The sequence below is a fragment of the Chenopodium quinoa genome, unplaced genomic scaffold (genome assembly GCF_001683475.1).
Source record: "Chenopodium quinoa cultivar QQ74 unplaced genomic scaffold, ASM168347v1, whole genome shotgun sequence".
In the NCBI taxonomy this organism is placed as follows: domain Eukaryota; kingdom Viridiplantae; phylum Streptophyta; class Magnoliopsida; order Caryophyllales; family Amaranthaceae; genus Chenopodium; species Chenopodium quinoa.
Genome location: NW_018744367.1, coordinates 7,483,468 through 7,505,405, shown reverse-complemented (window position 1 = coordinate 7,505,405; position 21,938 = coordinate 7,483,468). Strand labels below are relative to the sequence as shown.

The 21,938-nt window shown below is 39.5% G+C and overlaps 1 protein-coding gene across 3 annotated transcripts; it reads left to right on the top strand.

Moving 5' to 3' along the window:
- The first annotated feature begins 435 nt into the window (after positions 1-435).
- On the top strand, positions 436-21,526 carry LOC110696620 (probable inactive purple acid phosphatase 29). 3 transcript variants are annotated; one of them, XM_021873960.1, is made up of 5 exons: positions 436-672; positions 6,019-6,352; positions 18,585-18,979; positions 19,153-19,603; positions 20,510-21,526. In XM_021873960.1, exons 2-5 carry the CDS (start codon positions 6,046-6,048, stop codon positions 20,542-20,544), a joined length of 1,188 nt encoding a protein of 395 aa, XP_021729652.1. In that variant the 5' UTR covers positions 436-672; positions 6,019-6,045; the 3' UTR covers positions 20,545-21,526. The 3 variants fall into 3 exon arrangements, with proteins under 3 accessions (XP_021729652.1, XP_021729651.1, XP_021729653.1); XM_021873959.1 differs by having other exon boundaries at positions 6,008-6,352; XM_021873961.1 differs by having other exon boundaries at positions 437-672; positions 6,180-6,352.
- The last annotated feature ends 412 nt before the right edge of the window (positions 21,527-21,938 follow it).

Below are 21,938 nucleotides of genomic sequence, written 5' to 3'. Positions count from 1 at the left end.
GAACCGAAACTCATCTTCAAACCGACCCGGTTTAACCCAAACTGATTATGACCCGAACTGATTACAACCTGACTTGATAGGAACTAAATTGTTTTGAACCGAAACCCACTTTAAACTCGTTAAACCTGTTTTCAAACCGACTCAGTTCAACCCAAACTGATTATGACTCGAGCCAACTACAACCCGACCTGATGACCTGTATAGAAACCGCAATTAAAAAAAAAAACAAACCAAACTGACCCGATGATTTTCACAACCTACCCAAACCGACCCGCTAATTATTTTAACCCGTTATAAACCGACCCGTTATAACCCAAAACTGATAAATCCAACCCAAACTTAAACTGTTTACCCGAATTGACATCCCTGTATCCCGGTAATGCTAATAATTTCACGGGTTACTTCATTGAGTAATATCGACTTTTCAATATTTCACAAAATAGCAAAAATAATTTCCACGGGTTACAACCTTTTGTCCTTGAGTGACTCTTTAATGGTGACTATTTTTGGAGTTTTTTGGGAGAAAGGTGAGTCGGAGATTCTCACACTAGTGCTCATTAATACAAGTAACAAATGAAGTAAGCTCAAATATTTATGGTGTTGCCTCTTCTGATCGGCTTCTGCTCAATCAGTACGCTTTGACATCGACAAAAATCAAACAACAAAAATTTGGTCAGTATTCTCTTTTTGAACTTCTTATTCATTAATTTATTTTATAATTTTATTTGTGTTGTGAATTTTCATCCATTTTTTACAGTTTCAATAAATGCTCAATTTAAAATTGTAGTTGTAATTTTGAAGTGAAAAATTGAGAAATTATTAGTTTAATTCTGGTTATCTCCTTGATCGATTTCTGATTAGAAGTATATTTTAATGTGAATTTTGTGGATGTTTGCAATTATGAAGGATTATTTAAGAAGTTATACTCCCTCTTGCGTCGTCTCAATTCCCCCCAAAAAAAATTTCCCTTTAAAAAAAAGACCCAAGTCTTATTTCGGTTGGGACTACACACAAATAACATTATTCTTCTGTTCGCTCTCACCCTCAAATGGGCATAGAAGTTGGATGGGTTACTTTATTCACCCTCCCCGTAGAATAATCGAATAATTAACACAGTCAAACGTTGCATGCTTGGCCAATGCATTATTTTGACATTATATAAAAATAATTAATTAGTTTGGTATTAGTTTAGCAATGTATAAAAAAATTATGCATAAATCAGTGTAATTAATTAATGTATTCCATTAATACTTTCCTCTTTTACTTTTTTAGCCATAAGGGCTATATATAGTATTTTCATTAATTATAAGCAAAATTTATTAAAAATTATATTTCCCCGTTCCTAAAGTTCGACTCACTTTGGATTTGCACGGTCTCCAATGAACATCTTTGACCATGAATATATTCGGCTATGTATAAGTGAAAATTATAAAAAGTTGATATTTGGAAAATTTATAATAAGTGGAATCTAATAAAATCTCATATGCTAATTTATTTATATTGTATAAGTCATAGAATGTGGTCAGAGTTATTTTATTTTGACCCCATGAATAGTAAGTGAGTCGAACTTTCAGAAATAGAGGTAGTATTATAAAACTTTATATTATCATCTATTTAATAACATAATTCATGCTAATATTTATTTTCAATACGTTACTTAAACACTTTGGTCAATGTTAGTATGTGAATACTCCATCTATTTCGTAATAATCACAATATTAGAACTTGCACAAAGTTGTAGGAATTTTACAGGGTAGGTATGATAGGTTGAATTTTATAATATAAAGTATAGTTAGTGGAAATATATTTAATTGTTAGTAGGAGAGATAAATAATAAAAAAAAATAGTATAAGTGGATTTTGTAGGAGAGAAATAATAATGTATTTATGCAAGTGACGTTAGTGGGAGAGAAAAATAATAAATTAGTAGTTTCTTACCAAAATAGGAAGTGTTACAATTATTATGAAACATATGTAAAAGGAAAGCGTTGTGATTGTTATGAAATGGAGGGAGAAGTTAAAAAAAGTCCTAACATGTTAATTTATCTTGGACGGAAAGAGTTTTGAACTATAAGTGAAAGTGGATGATATTTTCTTTTTTAGTAATAGAGACTAGAGAAACCAGTAATGTAGTATTGTTATGTATTTGTTGTTACAATGTGAAATAGTACTATAAATGATTATAATGATACGAAAAAAATTATATGTACAGTCAACATTGCACACATGCCAATACACTAGTTTGATTTTATTTTTATATAATAGTATTATAAAGTTTTATAATGGTGTGAAAAAAAAAATGATAGTTACAGAGGTATACTTTTGAAACTAATATATTTACTACTCCCATTACTAAAAAATTATATGCACATTTAACATTGCACACATGTCAATGCACTAGTTTGACTTTTTAGTTTTATATAATTAAATATTAATGAAAATTATTTTTAAAATCATATTATGAAACTTCATAGTAATACCTATTTAACAAAATATGTTGTTATTATGTTACTAAAAAATTATGGTCAAAGCTAATATATGAATAGTGAAAAAAGTCTAACGCGGTAACGCCCCAAAAATTTTGGGACGGAGGGAGTATTATGTTGTGAAAATTTGCCATTGCTAGTGTAATAATATCTAAATGGTTGTAATGATACTAAAATGACTATAGTGGTATAGTAAAATTAAAAAATTAAAGTGACAAAATGTGGTCTCATCATCTTTATTGTTGTACAAAGTTACCATTATATCCTTATATGTACCAACAAATACATAGAGACTAATGCATGTGGGAAAAGAGCGAAAAAGTGGGTGGACTAGAGACTAGGGTGCATCTTTTATCATAAACCCAAAAACAAATATATTGAAACAATTAGTGGTCCCTTATAAGTGTATTAGGTATTATAGACTAGAGAAAGTAACTAATCCTTGAAAATCAAAACTAGTTACAAAAAAAACAAGGAAAATGTGTAAAAAATAAGCCAAATTTTGTGCGATTAGCTCAAAATAAGCTAACCTTTCTATTAACTACAAATAAATTGATCTTTATATAAAATCTTCCCAAAATGTGTAATGACATGGTGGTTTTAGGGGTAACCTGTTAAGTTGTTTAAAAGTCACATTAGGATATGATGATAATTTAATAAACTATTATAAATAAAGGATGTGACAATATTAGCATATAGAAATAATAACTAATGTAGTATTGGAGACTAAGTTTAGAAAATTAATTTAAAATGTAGTATTAGGGACCAAAAGAGAAGAGAGGTATGATTAAACTAAGTAATAAGTTTTAATTTTTGGGAGTTATGTCACTTTAAAAAGAAAGCCTTTTTAAAAAAGTGTGTCTATTGAAAAACAAAATTAGAATACTTGTTTATTTAATTAGATTAGAGTTGATTAGACAAACTAACTTTTTATTAGTATTTATTTAGTGATAATTATCTTTAATTATTTAATAATTTAATTATGAAAATTACGTATTTGAAAAGTACACATTATAGTGGATATAATAATATATCATTGATAATCGTTATTTTTCAGAAGAATTAATGCACAAATAAGGTCAAAGTTTTGTCAAATAACATACCTTGCATTAGAAATCATAATATTAGGATTATACATAAGGTAAATAATTGCATTGATACTTAGTGGTTGAATGTGTATGATGAAAAAAAAATAAAATTGTACAAGGATGGATAATCATTACCATTGACATTATCATAGAGTTATCCTCACTAAATTACTCATGACATTAACACTATCTTTTATTGCTTACCAAATAAACCGTTTTTATATGCTTATATTAATATATTTCCTCAAGAATGGAATTTTACTCTTTTCTTTTGTTACTACCTTTTTTAATTGTTTGACTTTTGCACTATTCACATGCAAATTTTTACTTTTTTTTTTAATTTTTTTTTTTATCTAGAAAATGAAAAACATATGCTATCATTCAATATGTGTAGAACAATAAAAAAATATATTTTCATAATATCAATTTTTAGTTTTTTTTTTTTCACTAATTAACAATTAAAAATATTAGTGGTCAAAGCCATGCCTTAATCCCAAATGTGCCGATCGAAGTGACATTTGAAAAATATGGAGGGAGTATATGTAATTGAAAATTTTGATACAACTATCAATGCCTTAATCCCAAAGATGGGGTCGACTACATGAACAAAAGTTGTATCTTTTAAACTTGCCAACCCCATGATCATATGTTTACTTTCCCATCTCTAATGTTATATGTTCTTGCAAATCTAACTTCTTCATGCCCCTCTTAACTCTTTCCATCCAAGTCATTTTTTTCTTCCTTAACAATTTCTTTCTTTTCACTTTCCTTACTAGTGGGTCTTCAAATATGTGCGTGACATGCCAAAACTAACGCAATGCAATCGGTGCTCCCGTATTAGTTTGACAGGAAGTTCTTTTTCAATACTTAGATCGGTTTGGTCAGATGGAAAACATGTCCAAAGGGGCAAAGGGAACTTAAATTCATGAAAAAAAATTTCTATGTTGAAACACAATTGATGATTAGTTTTTCTTTGTCTGATTTCTTAGGAGATAAGTTAGAGAGAAAAGTTAATGGAGGTTGATGAGAGAGGATGGTTGAGGGAAGAGAGAGAGAGAGAGGAACATGAGAATATAGGGTAAAACTGTGGAGAAGGTTGTTCATATATCTATAAGAGAAGTTTTTTTTCACCCTTTACAAACGAAACAAAGGAAAATGGAAAAATCACCTCTCCTAAAAGTTGTTTTCCTCCTAGGCCCCAGCTCTCTTGAGTCATTTTCGTTTGTGGAATTCCTTTTTGTTGTCAGTATTTCTTTCAGAAAAGTGTGTGAAGTGTTATTGTTGAAACATACCAGCAAGCTTTTCTCCTCAAGGATATTAAGAGTTTCATGACCTTTTTATTTTAATTACTTTCTGTAACATAGTTCTTTAATACGTAGTATATATAATCTTTTTGTCTATATTTTTTCCATCATTGCGAACAAAAACAAATTTAGACTTTTAAGTTTCAAGAAGAACTGTCAATTTATTGATTTAGGTTTTGCATTTCTTTATTGTATGAAAATGGGGTTTAAGTGCTGCCCATTTTTACATTTCCATTTCTTATGTCCTAATCTGGTAGCTTTATGATAGAAATATGAGAAAAAGAATGTTGGAAAGCTTAATATTATTGATGACAGTATACAAGAGTAGTTATTGTATATGAATGGAGTATTGAAGATTAACAAACTATGACTTAGGTACTTAATATGACAAGGGACATTAGCTAAGAGTTAGGAAATACTTTAACTATCAACCTAAAGATAAAAATTAATTCAATGGATTATACAAACTGTAAGGCCATGCTTGGTTTAGGGTAATTAATTAAGGGAGTAATAAAAGTCTAAATAGGAAAAACTTAAGTGTTCCGAGGTGTTGTGGGAAAATAAGATGTTTACTAATGAAATAAGGTAGTTGTGACATGAGGAAAAGAGAGAGATGGCAGAATCATTACCCTCATAATGAGAGTAATAGTTACCAACCCTCCACCTAATGTAACTATTAACCCCAAAATGAGGGTAGTAGTTCCCCTTTCTTTACCTAACACCACACCACCACTACTTAAAACTCCTTACAATCACACATTCATTATGTCCTCCTCCCCTATATTTACTTTCATTTTGTTTAGTTTTACTTTTATTACCCTAGTAATACATTACTCTCAATCTAAGCATGCCCTAAATAGTAAACTAATAATGATAATGGTGATTTAGTCTTCATTATCCTTTACACTTTATTGGTGTGGAAAATATACGGATCATGAATAATGTTGCTTGAAGTTTAATGTCCAATTTATTGGAGCCTTATTGGCAATTTTTGTCATCCAATTTAATGAGTTTTCTCGTTGCCTTTCAAACAAAAATTGGCTTTTCTGGTATGATGTTTCATATTGTTGTACTTAATAGTTCTTTGTGACGCACCTTAAGGAGTTTTGATAATGACATATGTTTATTAGTTTGTTTGCAGCTCAAAAGAAAAGATAAAAAGATAGGGATGGTGGCACTTCTGTTTGATAAGAAAGCACCTTTCTTTGCATTTTCTTGCTTGAACACCCTGTTTCTGGTGATTAATCTTTGTATCTTTAATGTACTGACATGTGCAACTTCAACACCCTTGAGGTTTAATAGAAAGGGGGCTTTTAAGATTTTGCAAGTCGCAGAAATGCATTATGCTGATGGTAAGATCACGCCATGCTTGGATGTGTTGCCTAATCAAGTTAAAGGATGCTCTGATCTCAACACTACTGCTTTTATCCAGCGAATGATAAAAGCTGAGAAGCTTGATCTCATTGTCTTCACTGGTACCTCATCTTGCTTATACATTTTCTCTTTAAATTTTTTTTTTTACTGTGTTACTAAAGAAAAGAGTGTTTCAGAAAATTCTTTCTGTCATAAAATCTATGCTTTAGATATCTATTATTGTGCATTTGTCACTCTTATGGGATCTTTGACATATAAATCACTAGAACAAATAATTTGGGCATCAGCTGCACATTATTGTTGATGATTTGGGCACCAGCTGCACATTATTGTTATACTTGAGTAAAACTCAATCGTTTCGACATTTCCGTAATGAACAAGTTTGAGTATTTTTCATGTTAAGCAATGTATATGCAATAAGAGTTTATATTAAAGGAGGATTGTTGCAACATTTATGCAGTAAATGTTCTAATAAGTATATCACATGATTTATGTCATTTGAAGTTGTGTAGTTATAATGGCATACTCTTAAGGTCAGAGGAATAGTAAACATAAAGTTAAGAATAAGTGTTAAAAGGATTGTTGCATGCCCATCCTTGTTTGTTTAGAATAATCTGCCCAAAAGTACCTGTTTCGGTTACAAAACAATGGACCTTCGGCAGGTCCTTCGTAAGGGTGGAGATCAGGCCCAATTCGAGAGATGTCCAAATTGAGGGTTTCTAGCACAGCTGAACAAATGTAAACTGGCCTCGGGAGTTGTGCCGAGGAAGGCCCCTCCGATGCCGAAGTCAGTGTGGTGTATAAAAGTAGAGAGAATAGCTATGCAAGAGGTTTGGTTGCTTGAGGCTTTATGTGAATATCCGTAAATATTGCCAAATGATGGCTTTTATACCTTTGTCCAAAGGAATGAAGTGGGCTTGAGGAGTCAAATGGGCTTGAGGAATGATGGCTTCGTTGATTGACCTCACATATGGGCCTATGGGCCAGAGGGCTGAGCCTTGCAATCGGGCTTTGATTATTTTCATTTATGGATTGGGCCCAAATAGAAGTTATTTGGACCCCAAACAACTTGCTCCCCAAACCCGATTCATGAGGATAACGGGTCGGGTTTTCTGATTTTTGAGAAATTTGGAGGGAAGTAAATGAAGATAATTTGTATTTTGTTTGAGGAATTTGAGGAGCCTAATTATCGTTAATGACAGTTAATTAAGAGTAATGGGGAACTGGAGAGAGTTTAGTGGGTAATGAATTTGGCGGTTTGCAATTAAGGCAAGGGAATTTGAGTAGCCACGAATTGAAGTGTGTTTAGTGGGACTGTTAAAGATTCTTTAATTTCTAGAAATTGAATTCCAGAACACACTTAAGAGATTTCGAACCACTGGTTCTTCATTTAGCAACTCAAACTTCGCATTCCCCTTCAACACGCGCAATACCCTAGCTTTTCTTTCACTGATTCCGAGCAATCCGAAGCTTCAACTCAAAATCCGTTCTCCCGAACTTGTAGCTCGGCGAATTCCGAGTTTGTAGAAGGAAATTTTCCGAAAAATCTTTTCGGTTTTCTTTGATTTTCGGAATAGCCTCCTTTTTCCCTTCTCTTTCGCATTTTTTTCTGTTTTCTCCTTTAAACCATGGCTAGAAGCCGAGGCAAAAGGTCGGTTCAGCGAGAACCTGAATCTGAGGGCGAGGAGGAAGTGCCTCAGCTAGAGCTGAAGCGAAATCGCCCTTTGGCGATGATGCCATTTCTAAGTGGGCGTAACCCAAATGCTAATTCTGGCCTGCTGCGGCTTCAAGTGGTGAAGCGATGAGGGTTATGCCCCTGTCCAGTGTACCTCCCTCGGGCTCTGTCGAGCCAAGTACATCTGGTCGAAGAGAGTCTTCGGCATTAAGACCTTTGACTCCCGAAGAACGGGAATGGACTGATGTTCGAGAGAATGAGGGTGTGATGAACGATGCACCTTATTCTTGGTGGATAGAAAATGACGGCCGATATCGCTTTGTCGGGCAGTTGGAGGTTTTTTACGGCATTATGGAGGACGGCTATTGGTGCCAAATGCCGACTGTTAATGACAGAATCCATCGGCCACCTCCTGGATACATTGGAGTTTACACAAGGCAGCTGCAGTATGGGCTCCGATTTCCTGCCCACCCCTTCGTCGTGCAAGTGCTGAATGGGTACAATATATCCCTGGCACAGTTGACGCCTATCAGCATCCGAGGGTGATGACGTATATGTGGGTTTGCCTGTTCTATGGTTTTGAGCCGAGCGTGCACTGTTTTAGATGTATTCATAAGCTCACGTAGAACACTCAATCCAACAAATGGCACGGGCCAGGTTGGTGGCAGATTGAGGATGAGAGGGGGTATCCGAACGATACGTCGGATAAGAATTGGAGAGGGCAATGGATCTGGGTGAGGGCCCCATGATGAAGATCACCCCAATTATTTTGGGAGCCCTCGCTATTTGAGGAAGCCAGATCCCAAGATGTCGAGCATCGAGCTCGATGATTTTACTGAGGCACTCAGCAACAGATGAAGATGTTTGGTCGAATGGCTATTGCTGGAACTACTGGCCGAATGGCCAACGTGCCGAGCATTTGGCTACCTTGCTGCCACTATATCTTCCAAGAGAAGATGTTGGCTGTCGTCGGCCTCAGCCAAAGATACCAAGGTGGCAAGTGACTTGGCTGAGGCCGAGACTTTCTTTTGTCTTTTTCTTGATTTTTGTTGTCTTCGGCCGTTTATTGCCGAACTAATTTTGTCTCTTTGTTTTTTCAGAAATTTGCGAAGAGAACTCGGGCATCGACTACGAGACACTTGGGATCAGCCAAGAGAGGGAGCCAATTACAAATACGCCCCCCATCACTAATACGAAGGATCGCTCTTTGGCTCTGCAGCCGAGGAAACTTGAGGTTGTGAGCGCCTTCGAATACTTGGCGCAAAAACCTTGGTATAAGAAGGTTGATCCCTTCTTCTTGCATTCGGCTCAAGAACGGGCTGCTGTTGCTGCTCTTCCTCGCGGCGGTATTGAACCTCCAGCTTCGACTTCCGAGTTGATGGGAGAGGGAGAAGAAGACTCAGACTCTCTCAGGACCTGCTCAGGCCTTTGGTAAGTCCTCGACTCTTTTGTATTTCATTGCTTAGATTTGCCTCTTTGATGCTTTGGTTTGCTTGAAATTTTCTAAGTATAAAACTTCGGCACTTAGACTTCTTCAGCTTGTGAAAAGTTCTTCTAAGTGAATAGCTTCAACTTAAGTATGCACATTATACGTAGCTTTCTTAACTTGTAAGAATTTTGCGAAGTATAGGTCTTCGGATGCATGTTGTATTCTACTTGCTCAACATTTTAGGACCTGAACAATTGTAGAACTTTAACAATCTTTTGCTGTGACTTGCTGTGACTTGCCTGATTTGTGCGAATTTGCTAAGTATAAGGCTTCGGCTGAGTTGTCTGTGTGTGGTCTCTCTTTTTTTTTTTTTTTTACACTTTGCTTACACACGTACTTGCCCCCTTCTCTCTCTTCTACTGTAGTTGGACGAGGAGGCAGAGAAAGGAGACTTAGTTGAAGCCTTTCCTATTCCTGAATCTGCTCCCGAAGAAACAATGGCAGGAGGGCTCTTGTTCGTCCAGGGCAATTTAAGGCTCCTCAACTGCCCGCAAAGAGGCTTCGGCTTGAGGAGGTCCAGGAAGAAGAAACAAGGGAGGTCACCTCTCCATCTCGGGAAGTTGTTACCGAGGTGATTGAGCTGAAAACCCCTCCCCCATCTCCTCAACATGACTCTGGGCCGTTCACGGAGAGTATTTGACAAGAGGTGGATGCACTGAATGTCCACGTTGAGGACGCTGTGATTGCTATTTGGCCAATTTATCGGCCAAGGCCAGGGCTTGGATGGTGGGCGCTGCTTCTGGGGCTGCCGAGCCTCTTGCTAAGGTGCCGAACCCTCTTCTGGAGAACCAGAAGCTGTTGATGCAGGTAACTTCTCAACACTTAACTTTTTCTATGCGTTTCTTGCTTATTCACATATGTTGTTTTTTGAGAAAATTTTTCTAAGTGTTAGTCTCGGCTAACCTTCGACCTTGCTGATTATTCTGCAGGTTGTGTACAACCATTTCCTGTCTGTGGAAATGCATGATGAGCTGCTAACCAGGGTCGAGAAGGCTGAAGAGGCTGAGAACCGGGCTCATCTTGCTGAGCTGAAGCAAAAGCTGAGGAGGAGGCTTCTGCTCCCAAAGCTGACATGCAAAATATGAGTGCCAACTTCCTCTCCTTCTGCCAAAGCCTGGAACAGACCGTCTTTCCATGGGTTGACGAAGGTGATGAAAGAATACGGGGCCGAGAGCATTGCTGAGTTCAAGGCCCGTATTGAGGAGAGGGTGAGAAAGGAGACTGAGTCTCGGCGACTTCTGGTTGCAGACCATGAAAGTCAGATTGCTCGCATTCGCACAGAAGCTAAGGATAAGCAATCTGAGCTGGAAACTGAGGTCTAGAAGCTGAAGGATGCGCTGAAAGCTGAGAAGGAAGAGTCCTCCAAGGCCAAGTCAGATCTTGAAGCTGCTCAGAATTTGTTAAAGTGGGACCAGGCCGAAGACTGGTCCATGGATCCAAAAGATGCTCATATGACTGAGGCCAGTCCAGCAGAAGTAACATTCCTGGCTCGTCAAAGCCGAGGCCGAGAGTCAAGAAGAAGAGACTGCTCAAGAGTTGAATGCTGCTCAACCTGCTTCCTCTTCGGCTGATGCCGAGGCTCTAGCTGCTCCGAACGACGTTCCTTGCTGAGGCATAGGAACTCCGGCAGTCGTCAACAGAATCTTGCGGATCTACTTGTGCTTAATTGATGAATACCGCTTCTGTTTTGCCTCTGTTTTTGCTTTCAGCCTGCCTTTGTACAAACTTTTAACTGTTTTTGTGTACTTTCGGCAGCTGTGTTTTCCGCTTTGTGGGTGGCTGCCGACTTAGGATTTTTTCTGAATTTTTTGACATTTGCTCAGCATTATCTACCAAACATATCTCAAGTTTGATGCTTGAGTTTTCGATATCTATTGTTGAATGATGAAGTAGAATTTCAACTTTTTCTTCTCACTTTGCCTGTTTGAGTAGCTTTAGGACTTAGCTTCGGCTTGAAAATATTTGGCTGAACATTTTCCTTCATTCGAATGCCTTATTTCCTCATTCTTTTTGCCTTGCTCATCCTGCTCGGGTTTTGTTTGGAATTTCCCAAGTAAGTATTGAGCTTCGGCTTGGAGCTTAATTGGGTGAGTACCTATTGCCCCCTAGAATTCTGGAGATGAGGTCTTCAGAGTTTCCGAGGGAACGACTATTTGTTATCCCCCCTTTCCGCAGGTTCTTCGGCTTGCCGAAGTACAGTGCATCACTATGCAATACTTCGGACAGCGCCAGGAGTAGAACTTGAATTTTTCAAAAACGATGAAGAGAGAAATAATGGAAACATAATAAAATTTTGACTAATGGTGGCTCAAAGGCCTTTCACAGATTGAAGAAAATGTACTTACATAGATTGTTCTCCCACAACGGGTTTTACACATGATATTTCTTAAGTACATCAGCATTCTAATGGTTTTTCAATTCAGTTCCATCTAATTGCCGAAGTCGATAAGTTCCTGGTTGGAGCTCATCGTATATTTCATAAGGCCCTTCCCAGTTTGCCGAAAGCTTTCCATGGATGCGACTTTTCTCGACAGCAGCAGCATTCCGAAGAACAAGGTCCCCAACTTTGAGAAGCCTTGCCTGGACTCTTCGGTTATAGAACTTGCCGATTCTTTGTTTGTATGCTGCCATTCTGTCTCTAGCTGAATCTCGGATTTCGTCTAGGAAATCAAGGGACTCTTTCATGAGGTGCTCATTTTCTTCGGCTGAGAACTGGTTGACTCGAAGACTTTCTAAACCAATTTCCACTGGTAAAACAGCCTCGCATCCATACACCAATTCAAAAGGTGAATACCCTTTGCCTCTTTCTCCGTTGTCCGAAGTGACCATAGAGTTCCGGGAAGTTTCTCTATCCACTTGGACTTTTGATCTTCAACTCTCTTTTTGAGAGCGTTGAGTATTTGCTTATTTACGGCTTCGGCTTGGCCACTACTTTGAGGATGACAGACTGCCGAATATGCCAATTTTATTCCGAACTGATAGTGTACCGCTTCAGCGGCAGATTGTCGAATTGCCTTCCATGATCAAAGACAAACACCTTCAGGATGCCGAAGCGAGTGATGATATTCTGCCAGATAAATCTGTTTGGTCAGTTATATTCGAAGCTGCTTCGGCTTCAATCCATTTGCTGAAATAGTCTATGCCGACTATCAACCATTTTTTCTGGTAAGGAGCTTCAGGAAAAGGTCCCAAAATATCCAATCCCCATTGAGCAAAGGGAAGTGGATTTAGGATTGGCCGAAGGTCTCGCGACGGCCGATGGATGACTGGTGCGAACTTTTGACATTTCTCACACTTTCTCACCAGCTTCTTGGCGTCAATAATCATGGTTGGCCAATAGTACCCCGCCCTTAATGCTTAATGGGCTAGGGTCCTTCCCCTATGTGGTTCCCGCAGATGTCGAGGTGAATTTTCCGAAGGATGTAATCTGCATCTGTTGGACCCACACACTTCAGCAGCGGGGTAGACGATGAACCTTGAACTGATTCTTTTCAGCTTTGAGGCCATGATTCTGTCTTCGGGGAGTTCTCCTTGAAGCTTGTAAGCAAGGATGGGGTCCATCCAGCTCGGCTCGCTTGCGACTCAAAGAACCTCGGGTTCTTGGTCAATTCTTCTTTCTCGACGCACCTCCACATACACGGATCGGTTCAGCTCAGTGAGAGATGAACTTGCAAGTTTGGAGAGTGCATCGGCTTAAGCATTTTGACCCCTTGGGATCAGCTCAATTTCAAAAGTTCTCAGCTTCGCTATAACTGTTTTGATCTTCGCGAGATAGGAGATCATGGAGGGCTCTTTGGCCTCATATTCGCCTCAGATCTGATTTGCGACGAGCTGAGAGTCTGTCTTTAAACGGACATGTTCGGCTTCCAATGCTTTGCATAATTCTAGGCCAGCAATTGCTGCCTCGTATTCAGCTTCGTTGTTGGAAGTTTTAAATGAAAATTTGAGTGCATACTCAAAGGATTTGCCTTTGGTAGAAGTAATGACTACCCCTGCCCCCGAACCATTCACGGTTGCTGAGCCATCCGTGAAAACGGTCCAAATTTTCTTTTCCTCGTCAAGTGTTTCTTGATAGGAGCACTCGGCTAGGACATCGCTAAGGCTTGGACCTTGATGGCTGCCCTCGGCTGGTAATTTATGCTGAATTCAGTGAGCTTAAAAGCCCACTTCGTCAGTCTGCCAAATTTTTGCACCTTGCCGAGGACTTTTTCCAACGGCTGATCAGTCAAGACCACTATCTGATGAGAGTCAAAGTAGGGCCTTAACTTCCGAGCTGCTACCACCACTGAGTATGCAACCTTTTCGAGCAAGGGATAGCGTGTCTCGGCATCTGTCAGCCACAAAGTAGATCGGCTGTTGGATTTTTTCTTCTTCTCTCAGCAAAACCGCACTGATGGTGGCTGGACTAACCGCCACATACAAGTACAAAGTCTTTCCTTCGGCTGGTCTCGCCAGCGTTGGGAGATGAGTTAAGTGCTCTCGGAGTTGCTGGAAAGCTGCTTTCTGCTCTTCCTCCCATGTGAGCTCTTTCGATTTCGGAAGTTTGACCGCCTTTAAGAAAGGTAACCCTTTGTCTGAGGCTCTTGAGATGAATCTGGACACGGCAACCATTCTCCCTGTAAGACGCTGAACATCCCTTTTTGTCTTCGGCTCGGGAAGGTCAAGAGCTGCTTCTACTTTAGCAGGATTGGCATCAATCCCCCTTTTGCTGACCATGAAGCCGAGGAACTTTCCTGACTTCACCCCAAAGACACACTTCTTCGGGTCAACTTCATCTGATGCTTTCTCAGAATGGCGAAAGTTTCGGCCAGGTCTGCAACATGGTCTTTAGCCTCTTTGCTTTTGACGATGGAATCATCAACATAGACCTCCATGTTGCGGCCTTTTTGCTCGGCGAATACGTGATCCACCAATCTCTGATACGTTGCCCAGACATTTTTCAAGCCGAAGGGCATCATCTTGTAATTATACACCCTGGCACTTGTAATGAATGTCGTTTTTGCTCTGTCATCGGGGTGCATGAAGATCTGATGGTACCCAGAAAATGCGTCCATGAAGCTAAGTAGGGTATGGCCACTTGTCGAATCGACTAGCTGATCAATTCTCGGTAAGGGATAAAAGTCCTTTGGACAGCCCTGTTTAGGTCCGTGAAGTCAACGCACATTCTCTAGGTGTCATTTGCCTTTTGAACCATCACCACATTCGCTAGCCATTCCAGACATTGGCAAGGTTCGATGAACCCCGCATCTAGAAATTTCTTGACTTCGGCTGTGATGTCTTGGTTCTTTTGCGCGGAGTAATTCCGCTTCTTTTACTTAATGGGCCAACATGTGGGGTCGACGTTAAGCTTGTGAGATGAGATTCGGATCAATCTCGGGCATATCTGCTGCCGAGAAAGCAAACACATCTCGGTTGTCCCGAAGGAATTGGATTAGCTCAACTCGGAAGCTCAGATCGAGTCCTTGTCCGATGCTGACACATTTTTCAGTATCTCCTTTGGTCAACGGTATTGACTCTGTTTGATCATCTAGCTCCATTGCTTTGGCGCCAGATTCTTCGGATTCCTGCTGTTAATATTAGCAGACCTTCTGACTTCAGCTGATCTTCCTCTGAGTCTTTCGGCCCAGCCGAAGAACCAGCCTTTTCGGTCCCCAAAGATGATCTTTTAGCTGGGGATCCTTGAGCCGAAGCACTTAAGCCCTTAGGCCTTTTGGTACCTCGATCTTTTTCTTTTTCTTTTTCTTCCTCATCATCCTTGTTGTTGCGGCGACTTATAGATGGTTTGTGGTAATTGCATTCTCGAGCCTCCTTTTGGCTGCCCAATATTTTTTCGAAGCGTCCTTTGTCTGAAACGTAGATCATGGCTTGATGGTACGTCGAGACAACTCCTTGAACATCGTGGATGAGGGTCTCCCCATGATCACGTTGTATACCGATGGGACATCAACGACCAAGAATTCGGCCATAATGCACCGTTTTGCCTGGTCTCGGCCGAGGCTAACGGGAAGAAGAATTTTCCCATCTGGATATGAAGAAGAGCCGTTGAACCCAGTTCCCGGGTGGGTAGGGAACTGGAGTTAGGTGTCTGCTCTCCAACTTCAGCTGGTCGAATGCTTTTCGGAAAAGTATATTCGCCCCGCTGCCACCGTCCACGAGTGTTCAATAGACATTGTGGTTTGCGATTCCCGTCATAATTACCAATGGGTCATCATGGGGGTACGCCACCCCCTTGCAGTCTTCGGCTGTGAACATCATGTTCAGCACCGGAGACTGTGGTTTTCGGAATTCAGCATTGTGTATTTGATGGGTCAATCCCCTCAAATTGCGTTTCAGCGTGTTCCGAGAAATTCCTCCAGAAATGGTGAGAATATTGGGGTTTCCCCCCTCATTCGGCTTGTCCCTTTTCCGGAGATAATCCAGATCTTGCCGAGAGTCCCTCTCGGCTTTCCTTTCTTCGTGGCACTTCGCGACGTATTTTTCCAAATATCCTTTTTGGACCATCTCTTCAATTTGGTCCTCAGCTGGAGGCAATCTTCGGTGCGATGCCCACTAGATTCGTGGAATTCGCACCATTGATCTTTCCCCTTCTTCTGATGCCATGAAGGAGGTGGCTTCGACTTCTTGAATCTTCCCTCCTCCTTAGTCGCACTAAAGATTTTAGTACGTGGTAAGGTAAGAGGGGTGTAAGATTCGAACCTCCCTGTGTAAGGGCCCTGTCCTTCTTTGGCTCGGCTGCCGAGGGAGGTTCTGAGGCTTTCACCTTCCCTATCCTCGGCGCCGGAATCTCGGCTTCACAGTCCCTGATTGAGATTGTGACTTAGCCTTGTTCCATTCCTCGACTCGGATGAATTTATCCAAAGCATCGAGGGCTTCTTCTAAGGTCTGTGGTGGGTGCATGACCATGAAGTCCAAAAATTTCCCAGCTTGAAGACCGTTTCGTAGTGCAAATACGGCGAGGTCTTTGTCCAGACTTGTGATTCTGGATGACTCGTTGCTGAAACGGGTCAGATAGTCTCGGAGACTTTCGTCCTCCGACTGCTGCAGGCTCATCAGCTCTGTGGTTGTTTTCTCTCGGCGGTTAGCCGTGGAGAATTTACTCTTGAACCTGGTCCAACCTGTTATAGAGCCTTCCTTGACCCCCTTGGTGATCCATGATTGGGCAACACCTTTGAGAGTCGTAGGAAAGTATTTACACCAGGTAGATTCGGACCTGGGGTTAAGGTACATATGCCCCTCGTAAGAGGCAATATGATCCTTCGGATCCGAAGTACCATCATAAGTGATGTGTGCCGGGATTTTCACCGTCGGCACATGCTCCTCCAATATTCACCTCTGAAAAGGTGAACTAGTGGGAACCATCACAGCCTTCCCCTTCTGCCTAGGCAAAGGAACCTCACTTCTCCCTCTTAGAGAGGTGGAAGTGAAGGGTGTCCCTTCGCGTGACAGTTCGGGGCGAGAGCCTTCGGGATAAGTGAGACGGCTGTGAATGTCCTTCTCCCTTTCACCTAGGCGCTCGTAAACGCTTCGGCGAGAAGCGTTGTGGCTGCTTGGGAAGTCCTTGGAGTTCTGGACTTGGGAATTTTCAAAGTGACCCGAGTCCCTTCTTTGTTCCCGACCTACATGGCCAAGTCTTCGGCCCTTCCGCTTCCTCCCCCCTTGGAGGATGGAATTTGTCCTTCGCCCTCCGGAACCAATTTTCTCTTCCGGCTTTCTGGCTTCGGCGGGGGTGAAGGAGGAGTATCATGCACGGATGGGAAGCGCCCACCCAAGGCTTTCATGAATTCCATGCAGACAGCCCTGGCCACTTCTTCCGTAGAAGGGACAGTAGGAGGAGTTGACTTCGGATGGGAGAGAGAATGCATGCTCTGCGGAGGGCTCTCCTCATGAGCTTCGCTCCCTTTCGGTGAGTTCACAGTTTGGCGAATCCATCGGGATGGAGATCCCTCGCGCAGATTCTCTCTCCTCGGAGAGTTAGAGGCAGATGGTTCAGGTGACGACGAGGGTGTCCTATTGGTCCTCGTCGTGATTATGCCCATCTTCCTCGCTTTTTTGGAGTTTTTACCGTTTTTAGTCATTTTTTGCGTTGGCTAAGGTAAGTGTGAGATTTTTGGCTTAGTTTTTTGTAAGTATCCCCACAGACGGCGCCAATTTGTTTCGGTTACAAAACAATGGACCTTCGGCAGGTCCTTCGTTAGGGTGGAGATGAGGCCCAATTCGAGAGATGTCCAAATTAAGGGTTTCCTAACTGGCCTCGGGGGTTGTGCCGAGGAAGGCCCCTCCGATGCCGAAGTCAGTGCGGTGTATAAAAGTAGAGAGAATAGCTATGCAAGAGGTTTGGTTGCTTGAGGCTATATGTGAATATCCGTAAATGTTGCCAAATGATGGCTTTTATACCTTTGTCCAAAGGAATGGAGTGGGCTTGAGGAGTCAAATGGGCTGACCATTTGACTGGGCTTCGTTGACTGACCTGACATATGGGCCGGAGGGCTGAGCCTTGCAATCGGGCGTTGATTATTTTCATTTATGGATTGGGCCCAAATAGAAGTTATTTGGACCCCAAACAGTACCTTTGAGCTAGACATAGATAATTGAGTGTCCATGCAAAAACAAGGCAGCGCGTCTGTGCAAAGTTTAAAGAGATGCTGGAAGCTTCATTGCTCCTCCATGCATCCATTATCATGGCTTGATTTGGTTTACTACTTCCTGGTTCTGTGCATGATTAAGCACTTAAATACCTATTATTATAAATTACTAATGAACTTACTTGTTAGTGATAAGAAGTTATAACTAAAAAATTGTTAATGTCATTTGGTGTCAGAAGATATGCCCCTAAGGATGTTTCAATTCTCTTTATATCAGAACACTTCATGTGTGAAGATCAGAAAAATTATGTCATTTCTTGCTTATCTAAGTTATTCTCTAGAATTCTTTAAGAGAGTTGTAATATTCACATTCATAAACCATTGTTAGACTAGCCTTGTAAGAACAGCCAAATCTAGTAGTTCTTTTTTGCATGTCAATAGTCTCACCATGTAACTCCATTATTATATTCAGGCCCAATCAAAACTTGCATATTCAGGCAATAAAATGATATAAAAAAATCGTGCCTTTAGATATTTTATGTCTGTTAGTTTACAAATTTATGAAGATAATTTGTCTGTTGCTACAGGTGACAACATATTTGGTTTAGATGCTACTGATGCAGCAAAATCAATGGATGCTGCATTTGCTCCTGCTGTAATGTCCAACATCCCCTGGGCTGCTGTTCTTGGAAACCATGATCAGGAATCCACTCTTTCAAGGGAGGGAGTCATGAAATATATAGTCAACATGAAAAGCACCTTATCTCTGTTGAATCCGCATGATGCTGGAAAAATTGATGGATTTGGAAACTACAACCTTGAGGTGGCTGGTGTCAAAGGTTTACCTTTCCAGAATAAGTCAGTTCTCAATCTTTATTTCCTTGACAGTGGAGACTACTCAACAATTCCTTTAATTTCTGGATATGGCTGGATTAAGACCTCTCAACAGTCTTGGTTTCTTCGTACTTCTAGGAGATTGAAGGTACTATTTTGTTAATCGCTTAAAAATAAATAATAATAAAAAAAAGACACAATATCCTTGTGTTTTGAATTTGAATTTTCATATAATCGTGTTAAAACATCATCTCTGGCATGCTTGACTGAAAAATTTATGAAATACTAATCCAACTTCAATCATTGAAATTTCCATTGTAGAAAGCATACATGAACTGCCAAGAACCCCAAAAGGACTCTGCTCCTGGCCTAGTGTATTTCCACATTCCGTTGCCTGAATATGCAAGTTTCGATACATCAAACTTTACAGGTGTTAAGCAGGAGGGCATTTCTTCACCGAGCATAAACTCGGGTTTTTTTACAGCCATGCTTGAAGCAGGTGATATCAGAGCGGTTTTTACAGGTCATGATCACAAAAATGATTTCTGCGGTAAAGTGATGGATATAAATCTTTGCTATGCTGGTGGTTTTGGATACCATGCCTATGGGAAGGCTGGTTGGGCTAGGAGGGCAAGAGTGTTGAAGATTAAGTTGAGAAAGATTGGTAAAGGTGGCTGGGGAGCAGTCAAGTCTATAAAAACATGGAAGCGCCTTGATGATTCAAACCTCACTACTATTGACACTCAGGTCCTTTGGAGCAAGAGCTCAATTGGTAAGTATTTTTTTAAAACTCGAGTTATACTGTATGAAATATGATAGGTGTCGTTGATTTTTAATGCAATAATTTTTATTGTCTAAATTTAATTGAAATTAGAAGTTATTAGCAATAAATTTTAGCTGGGTTATCGGTGAGTCGATTTCATTTCTCTGTCGTGAATTGTAAGTAATAATATTTAAGATGCGTACACAAACAAAAATGGTCATTTTCTCTTCATGTTCATGACTTCTTGTCTGATTTAAATTCTACAGCATATGTTATTAAGGTGTGAGTTTTGGCTAAAGATATATTATGCTTTCCACTCTTCCAGTTACATAATCTTCTGCACACTTTGTTACTTCAAGCGGATTTGTTCTATAGGCTCATACCTTTGTGTCCTTGAGATCTTAGAAGTCATGCACACATTACATGCTGTAGCATTTTCCCTTTTTTTTCAAGTGTGTCGTTGGAATTTTTTTTTTTCTTCTCAAAACTCTTTCATTATTTTACATTTTGGAGCTCCCCATAATTTATTTAGCCATTCTCCTCACCCCCTGTGACTTAGTTCTTCCTTTTCCTATTCATCCTTATTAATGGTGAATGGATGTTCGTGGTTTTGCACCTTAATCACCAGACTTAATTTTTTGATTCATTTGTTTTGTATTGTTCAGGATAACCACCTATATTTGTGAATGTGGTGAGTAATGAAAATGAATTTAAGAAAAATACTTGTTTTGTTTTAGAGATGCATCCATCATATGTATTTGATTTTGACAGGCATTATGAATACGATTTTACACAAATTTATTACTATTCCCTTAATCTGTTATATATGCCAAAGACCAAGCTTTTAATTTGCTTGTTAAATTATACAAAGTACTAAATTTGCATGGTCTGATTTCTGTCTTGCTGCACATACAGGAGCCCATAGGAAAAAGCGTATTGATGGTGCTTAGGCTTTGATAGCGCATGGTTCACAAAATCTGTCTAATAGAGATAATGGCCTTGTAAGTGCTCAAATGCATATAGTTACAGACTTACAGGTTTACAGTGAACTGTGTAAAACCTCGTCTACATATAGTCATAGAATGTAGAAAACTCTACTAGATATGTGATGGTCTTATTAAGCATGCGTTTGGGGCCTTAAGTTTCAAAGCCTGCGTTTTAAAGGTTTTCACTATCATTTGAGATAGAATAAAATTCAGAACCTCATTTACAAGATAGAATAAAATTCGGTTGAGTTGGTGCAAAAGTCTAAAAAGAGTATGTTAAAGGTTTTCACTATCATTTCCGGTTGCCCCCCCCCCCCCTCCAGGGGAAGTTCAGCTGGGATTCTGGTCGATGGCTTGGATCTCCCTATGTGTAAGCTAATTGTAATTTGTGATTGTCACTATAGAATTGAGAGTGTCACTATTAGTTGGGAATGAAAATTGCTAAGGAAAATGGTCAATTTGGGGGTGGTGAGCTAGCATATTTATATGTAAATTCATTATCATTACCATTATTTTTGGTCATCTACCAAACGTCTGGTGAAGGTTTTCTATTTGTAAAAATTTAAGAACATAAGGTGTTATCTTTCATAAATTGATTCTCCACGTGAAAAGTTAGCTAGAACTTAAATTTAAAAACACATGAAGATAATTTTGAAGGAAAATTTCGAATTCAAGATGAAAATAAGGTTTTTTATTTTATTTTTAAAAAAATTGACATTTGTACTTCAATTCCTAATCACGATACTATTAACACTTCTTATTTTAGCATGGCAACCTCATTTTAACTAATGTTCTACTCCGTATTATTTTCTCTCTTATGAACAAGTACTTTATTCGTTTACATGTATTATCGATGAATCTTAATGAAATTACACACACAAAAGTTCAACAAGTATTTAAGAATGCCCGTAAAAAAAAAAAAAAAAAAAAAAAAAAAAAAAAAAAAGTATTTAAAAATAAAGGGAGTAATATTATTCCTCTTTGTGGTAATATCTGAACATTTATCTCAACAAATGAGAAAAAATAGTTGGTTAATGAGATATACTACCTCCTGTGTATAAATGTTTAACATTAATCGCTATAATTCGTTTTAAAAAGTTGTTAACAATTTCTTGTTGTTTTTAGCAAATACATTAACCCTTTTTATCTCCCAATGATTTTTAATATGGAAAATGTTATACATAGCCCTAATGGCTACATATAAGGAGCTAAAAATGGGAAAAACAAATAATAATATAATATTAACTACATTGATTTACGCGTGATTTTGAAAACCGCCGTGAGGGGGGGCGCCTTGGCTGGACGCCTAGCCAGTGGTGGTGGCGCCAGCTGCAGACGCCGCAACCAGTGGGCTGGTG